Raw genomic sequence first — 7,950 nt, 5'->3', positions numbered from 1 at the left:
ATACCCCTCAGACATGGCCACAGGCCAGTCCAATAGAGGAAATTCCTCAATTGAGGCTCCCTTAACCCAGGTGTGTCAAGAAAGCTATCCAGCAGATTGTGCAATGCCCATGAAGGTCAGAAGAAGTTGTCAAATCCCCTTGGAGTTGCCTGGATCTGGAGTTGCAGACAGTTGTTAGCTGCCATGTGGGTGCTGGGAATCAAATCCGGGTCCTCTGCAAGAGCAGCCAGTGCTCTTAACCATGGAGTCATCACTCCAACCCCAGCTTTACTATTTTTAAGACTATCAGGTGGAGATAAATTGAGGGAGAAAGTTATAGCAAGGTGGACTGATAGGAGTTTGCTGTTTAGAAAGTGTGGCTGGGCTAGGCCTCTCTGTGGAGAGCTGAGTTAGGAAAGACAAGTGGATGGGTCCAGGCACACCTGAGGGAAAGGCCTCTGGGTCAAGCATAAGCAGATTCTAAGACACTGGTGGTAACTTGAATTTCTAGAAGAGGAAGGACGCTGTGTAGGCTAAAGTGGAGTGCGTAGGGGTGTATGGAGGATCTGAGATAGGGAACAGATGGACCCAAGGAAGCTTTCCCTAGCCAGGAAGAACTGAGCTCACTGAAAGATTCTTAGTGGAAAGTTATAGTATCTGTTCTCTGATGGGAGCCCAGTGTAGAGCAGGAATGGAAGCAGTAGGTAGACCAGTTGGTCACGAGTCTCCTGCAGAAATTCCAGAGACAGTGGGAGAGGAATACGTGGTAGGTGACAAAACCTGGGGTGTGTTCCACCTATCACAAGCTGAAGAAACCACACATAAAGACTCTGTGTGTGTGTGTGTGTGTGTGTGTGCTTCTTAAGGAGATGCATGGTGGGAGTGTGTGTACATGTATGTGCAGGTGAGTATGTATATGTATGTGTACATGTGGAAGCCAGGGCATAACGTCATATTTCATTCCTCAGAGGTCAGCCAGGTTGTCTTTTCTTGAAGCAGAATCTCTCATTGGCTTGGAATTCCCAAGTAGGCTAGGTTGGCTAGCTATGAAGGAACCTGCAGGATCCGCCCCTCACTGCCTCCCAGCACTGGGGTTACAAGTACACACTACCACAGCTGACATTTTTTAAAATGTGGGTTTGGGAATGGAACTCAGGTCCTTGTGTTTGTGATCAGCCCTTTACCCACTAAACTATCTCCCCAACCCCAGGAAAATCTTATAATCATTTAACTTAATAGTGGTGAAGAATATTTACTGTTTCATTGTTATGTGTGTCTTCATGTTATTTCTATAATGAACTGTATATCTATTTTTATATCCTATTTACTTGGGTGAGTTTTCAAGTTAAAAGAGAATTTCAGCTTATTTACAATTTTTCCACATATTATTCATGTTGACCTAGTCTCCATCAAATTGTCACAATTGATATAATTTAAGGTATGATTCATGTTTTCTATGAAGTTTTAGTCTAGAGTCATATGTCTCCTTGGTGACTATGGCTTTGTGTTTATCAGGGCTGAGTCCTTCATGAAAGCTGATTTGATTCCCATGCACTGGGCCTCTTGGGATCTGTCTCCTGGGCCACTGCCCATGGGGCTTTGCCTACTATCTGCTCTTTGAGAATGGTTTGCTTATATATGGACAGTCACAGGCTTCTCCAGCCTATGTACCAGCTGTGTGAGGAGGATATGGAAACAGATGATCTCAAACAGGAAATGCTTTCTAAATACTACCTAGAGAAAAACTAATGAATTAGCACTTCAAGCAGGAAATTTACACCAGAATTTCTAAGCTCAGAGAGTGGGGGTGGAGCCCTCAAACATGTTTTTATTGCCTGCATGTATGTAAGTGCGCCCATGTCAGGCATTGCCCTTAGAGATGCCCTTAGATGGTTGTTAGCCACCATGTGGGCACTGGAAATGGAACCTGGGTCTTCTGCAAGAGCAGCTGGTACTCTTAGCTGCTTAACCATCTCTCCAGCCCTAAATGATGGTGATTTTAAAAAATGAATTCTGGCCAGGCATGGCGGTGCACTTTAATGCCAGTGCTCGGGAGGCAAAGGCAGGTGAATCTCTGTGAGTTCATGGCTCTCCTGGTCTACATAGTGTGTTGCAGGCCAGTTCGGGCTACAGGGAGACTCTGTCTTGAAAAGACCAGAAAAAAAAAAAAAATCTGCACCGGGCATGGTGATGCCTGCCTTTAATCCCAGCACTCAGAAGGAAGAGGCAGGCAGATTCCTATGAGATCCAGGCCAGCCTGGTCTATATAGTGAGTTCCAGCAGGGTGGGGCTATGGGAGACCCTGCCAAACAACAGCAACAACAGCAACAAACAAACAAACCCCTTAAAGCTAATTCTGTTCATCCTACAGGAAACATTGGTTTCAAAGGTTGGTGACTGTCTTACTTTCAACTTAGCTTTCATGGAAGATGTAGATTTCCTTTACTCCTGTCTTACCCTTGAAATATAAGATGCAGAAAGAGTGGATACCATGGGAAAGTTGCTTTGCCTAGCACTCAGTACCACCTCTGATGCTCCGTAAATGTTTGTAATATTTGTCAAATGAATAGGTAAACGACTATGAAATCCACAACATTAGAGGGGAATGAAAGACATCGTGTCCTGGATTAGTATTCAGATGTGTCATAAAATGGGTTCCTCTGCCCTGTGCTGTTCTATGATGCTGTGCTTCTTGGGTCCGCGTCACTATCAGTTACTATCCCTCCGGGTTGGACCACAGTGATGTCCACAGGATTCATGGGGTTGGGACCAAGTCTTGCCTCCTACCTCGTGGCCTAGGTAATGGGCTTTACAACTCTTCTTTCCTGTAGCTCTCAGATCTCTTCTTTTGACTTTTTGGTTTTCTTTTACTTTTTCAAATTCCCTTCTTCTTGAGTAAATTTGGGGTAGTGATGACTTTTGGCATCTGAAGACTCATTAATGGAATGGTACCTGGGGAAAATATTGAAGGACCATAATTAATTTCTCATCTGATGAGTAAGCCCCCTTTAATAGGGAACAACGTGTTGTTGTTATGCAAAATTTTATATGATAGATACAACTTATTTGTGATAAATTAGAATTCTTAAAACTTAAAACAACATTAAATGAAGCATCCTATGCTAAAACCAACTCTCAGCTGTGCTAATGGCAGACGTGCAAATGCTGCTTCTCCCTGTGCTTCCTGTGACCTCATTAGCATACACACAGCCATTGCATTCTGTGACAAATTATAGTTTTCATGCGTTGGTTAGATTATTGTTCTTTACGTATGCTGATAACCAGAGCTAAACAGTGCTGTCATGGTGTCACAAGAGATCAAAGATGTTTACATGTAGAGCAGAGGACAATTGGGGAAGGGACATCTCTAAGTCTGGGAAGCCAGAGTGCCTGCTGATCCAGGTGCTGAACATGACACACCTCCAGTGGGGAACAATACGGAATGGGGAGCAGATGCTTCCAACTGTGTCGTCCTCAGATGTGTGAGAAAGAGAAACAGAATAATGAACAGACTCTGACATCAGAAAGGGGAAAGTAGGTTTGCTGAGAGCATGCTATGTGTTAACCAATCAGCGGTGGAGTAACTTGTGGTAAAACGATAGCATCTGTGGGCTCTTCCAGAAGAGAGGGTGTGCCCTCACCCAGAGCCCAGATGGGCTCTGATGAATCTTTGGAAGAGTAATCCAAATTATCATGAGGCTCTTCCAGAAGAGAGGGTGTGCCCTCACCCAGAGCCCAGATGGGCTCTGATGAATCTTTGGAAGAGTAATCCAAATTATCATGAAAAGAGTAATCCAAATTATCATGAAAAGAGTAATCCAAATTATCATGAAAAGAGTAATCCAAATTATCATGAAAATCCAACTCTGGGTAATGCTGAGGGTTAAATGAATGAGTTTTGATTGCTCAAATCATTTCTTAAGTCTGCCTACATTTTCACACCTCTTTAAAAATTGTTTAAATCAAAATACATTGGCATGGAACTGTGCCCAATAATACAGCATTTTCTCAGCACAGAGCACAAGTCCAGCATATGCGTGTTGATTTTCTGTGCTCTATTTTAGATCAGTTTTTAAAATTATCATTATCATCATCATCACCAGGGTTCTAATGACAGCAAATGTCCTAATTGTTACTATCTCTGTTCTGTTGCATTTTTGAAGATGGATCAAAGTCAGTAGGATATTTGAAGGCTTTTCCCTAGTTTCAGTTTATTAACTTGAGTGTCCATTTCCTGAGTATAACCAGATTTACTGAATAAGCAGATGAGACGTGGAATGACAGACCATTTGCCACAGCACTGTGTGTGTTACACCCATTTCTCTCCGACACAGCATGACACCCCATGTTCTACTGCTGGAGGAGAATTCTTATTCTTGTGAAAACTTGTAAACTTTCTTTTCTTCCTGTAGGTGGAATGGCTGAAAAATGAGGAGCCCATTGACTCTGAACAGGATGAGAACATCGACACCAGGGCTGACCATAACCTGATCATCAGGCAGGCCCGACTCTCAGACTCGGGGAATTACACCTGCATGGCTGCCAACATAGTGGCCAAGAGGAGGAGCCTGTCTGCCACTGTGGTGGTCTATGGTAAGACCAGCCCAAAGGCCAGGAAGGGATACGGAGGGCAAACACAGAAACAGAGAGAAAAATGTACTGCATTAAAACTGTGTAGGCTGAGCTGACAGTCCCCAAGGGTCATCCTCCACGGTGTGGTCCTGCTTCCCCATTTTGCAAGTGAGAAAACATCCTCATCACTATGAATGTGTTTGCTGGTCCATTCAGTCTTGGGTTTCCATGAGACAGTCAGTAGCATTTCCAATCTCTTGAGAATAATAAAATGGTGTTTATTCTTTTCCTTTGTGTTTATACTGGAAAGCATCACATTCCTCCACTCCTCACCTCCCCAAGCCCCCAGACCCCCCCTTCCACTCATCGCATAACCACTAGCGGTTCGTTCCTCTCCCTAGCACATGAAATCCACCCAAAACAAACATTCTTGTTTGCTGTCTCAGGTATTGTATTAAAAGCAGTTCCCAGCTATTTAAGTAAAGGCATTTCTTTCCACAGTAGAAGAGCCCTGGGATTTATTTTTGAAGCACTTACAGTAATAGAAATTCAAATGCTGTTATTTTCTTCTTATACTGTGGATGGTCAAGTGCTTTAGAGATCTACTGATGAATTCTTCCTATTTTTAATAGTTTCCTGAAAAACAAACTCTCTAGGTTCCTTCCTGTTACAGAGGAGGAAAGTGAGGGTTAGAAAAGGTGAGGACCACTGCTGCATCCTCCTGGAGCAGTCAGTGGGACACAGCGTCATCTCCTTGTCCCTGATGCCTGACTCACAACACCTGGCACAGTGCCTTGCACATAGTAGGCAATCAGTACAAACCTCTCTCCTCTTTTTCTCCCCTCCCCATTTTTGTCTCTCAGTGAATGGAGGCTGGTCTTCCTGGACAGAGTGGTCAGCCTGCAATGTTCGCTGTGGTAGAGGATGGCAGAAACGTTCCCGGACCTGCACCAACCCAGCTCCTCTCAATGGTGGGGCCTTTTGTGAGGGAATGTCAGTGCAGAAAATAACCTGCACTTCTCTTTGTCCTGGTGAGATATACACAAATTCCCTTCTCCTTATAACCCACTAACACTCTTATGCTGCTGTGAAGCAAGCAGTGGAACCTTCTTTCCAAAGCTGCTCTGGTCCACGGTCCTAGACTAGAGCCTCTGTCCGTGGTGCTGATGTAGAACTCATTGTAATGGCAGGAGCTGGGCGAGATACCTTTGTGCGAGGCTTGTCATAGCAGTGTTTGGCTGGGTAAGCCATCGCCTTCTCCCTCTGATTTTCTCACTGTGGCATGTGTTTTTGTCCAGTAAGCCAGGTGAGCTGCCTTCAAACACACAATGCAAGTACCCAAAACTTAACCTTTTATCGGGTTCAGCTTGGTATTTATTTACAACACAAATCGAAAAAAAATTGTACACTGTGCAGCAGTCTGTATTTTACATTTGGCCTGTGCTTGTAATGCTTTCCAAATAGTAAATAGTACATATGTCTGCCATCAGTCCTTTCGTTCCTTTCTTCCTGGCTGTAACCTCACTGATGCAATGAGAACTAGCTGAAAGGAAGATGACTTTCTTTATGGAAAGCAAGTCTTCCCACAGAGAAAGAAACTGCTCTTGTATCTCACACACACTACACAAGCTTAATGCCAAGAACCCTGGACCAGAGCCTCGTGTCTTTAAAATTTCAAATTGAGTTTCACTGGAAGCGAAGGTGACTGACCAGCAGCACGTTCTCAGAGTTTCATTTTGAACTTGTATTCCATAAACGTTGATTGAGTGCTTACTATGTGCCAGGTACTGTGCAGGACAATTTCACGCATGCATGCCACTTATCTTTCCATTGTTTTTCTTACCCCTGTTTGACAGAAATGGTAAAATGGGGCCATGAGACTTACACAGAGTTGCTCAGCTGATGAACTGTAGGACCAAGACTAGGACTCAGACATTTTTGAGCCACATTCAGTACTTTTTAAATATCCTTATTCTTGACTAATTGCTTTAGATTAAAAATCGCAAGATCTTAACCTATATAAGCATGGTGAGAACTATTCCTAGGAGGTAATGGGGCAATTGCCTCAAACACCTGCTGTAGTCTCTTGGGCTGTTTTTTAATGGAATTAAGTTCAGTCTGATCATTTCTACATACAGTAGAAAGAACCCAACAAGTTCTATTTATATAGGCCCTGCCATCTTGGGGTTTGACTGACCTGTTTTACTTTAACACTGTCAGTATATTTGGGATTAACCTTTTATTGTTTAGAGGCTTTTAGGATTTAAAGGCATTCCACCCCAGCCACTGTTCTAAGCTGTAAGCCCACATGGCAGTGAGTTGACTTTCCATTGTACTGCGTATATCTACCTGTCCAACACTGATGTTCCTGGGCTTTAAGACTGGAAAAGAACGAATAGTGACCTTATTAGCCAACTCAAAGATAGCAGGCACTCAAAGATAGCAGGCACTCAAACGCTTGCCTGAATTCAATCATCAGTCTTGTCCTGAAGTAGCTTTAGTTCTAAAGAAACCAGAGAGGAAAGTTGCTCTGATCTCTCAATTTATTTCTATTGGGATGGTAATGTGTTTAAACTGTGGGTGGGCCTCCTCGAAGCTGCTAATTCCTGATCTTGTTGTTTTCCTTTGAAGTGGATGGCAGCTGGGAAGTGTGGAGTGACTGGTCAGTCTGCAGCCCAGAGTGTGAGCATCTCCGTATCCGGGAGTGCACAGCTCCACCTCCGAGAAATGGGGGCAAGTTCTGTGAAGGCCTCAGCCAGGAATCTGAAAACTGCACGGATGGCCTCTGCATTCTAGGTACCATGGTCTGTTTGGTGTTTTCAATATCTTTGTGTAATGCCTTATATTCATACATTTCAGGAATGATGGCCCAACTGTCCCTGGCTTTAATTACACCATGCAAAGCCCAAGAACCAGGAGGGAGGAGGAAATATGTGGAAAGTGCTGCAAAGTACATGGGTGCATTTTTAATACAGGTGGAGTGGTTTTATTTTTAGTTTATTTTTCTCTGTGCTATGCTGCAGATGGATCCTAGGGCCTTGCATGTAGGCAAGAACTCTAACACAACATCCCCAGCCCAGCTGGAGTGATTTTTAAACATTATATCACAATCTGATTAGTTAATATTTTCAGATACAACTTTTAGAAGCCACTACTTTTAAGTTTAATGAAATTCTGACACTGCTTGCTGTGGGCATTTGTATCTCTGAAGAATTCTACAGAACTTGAAGGCATTTTAATAGCTCTTTGGAGGCCAAGATTCTTTGGTCAAAAAGGTGCTTTGTACCCGTGCCTGACAAACGGCAGAGGATGGAGAATGACCGGCGATGCAGAGTGGCTTTTCTCACATGGGTTTGGCAGAGTAGGAAATGGAATGCTCATTTCTAAACCCCCAGGGCT

General features: G+C 43.6%; 1 protein-coding gene across 1 annotated transcript in view; it reads left to right on the top strand.

The window, feature by feature from the left end:
- The first annotated feature begins 670 nt into the window (after positions 1–670).
- Unc5d (unc-5 netrin receptor D) overlaps positions 671–7,950 on the top strand; it is a 128,111-nt gene continuing 120,831 nt past the window's right edge. The window contains exons 1-4 of the mRNA XM_017794847.1: positions 671–745; positions 4,392–4,572; positions 5,415–5,582; positions 7,183–7,347. Coding sequence (XP_017650336.1) covers positions 671–745; positions 4,392–4,572; positions 5,415–5,582; positions 7,183–7,347 — 589 coding nt within the window. The remainder of the gene's footprint in view (positions 746–4,391; positions 4,573–5,414; positions 5,583–7,182; positions 7,348–7,950) is intronic.

The sequence above is a fragment of the Nannospalax galili genome, unplaced genomic scaffold (assembly GCF_000622305.1).
Source record: "Nannospalax galili isolate Female #2095 unplaced genomic scaffold, S.galili_v1.0 scaffold927, whole genome shotgun sequence".
Taxonomy (NCBI): Eukaryota; Metazoa; Chordata; class Mammalia; order Rodentia; family Spalacidae; genus Nannospalax; species Nannospalax galili.
This window is presented reverse-complemented; position numbering and strand designations above follow the sequence as displayed.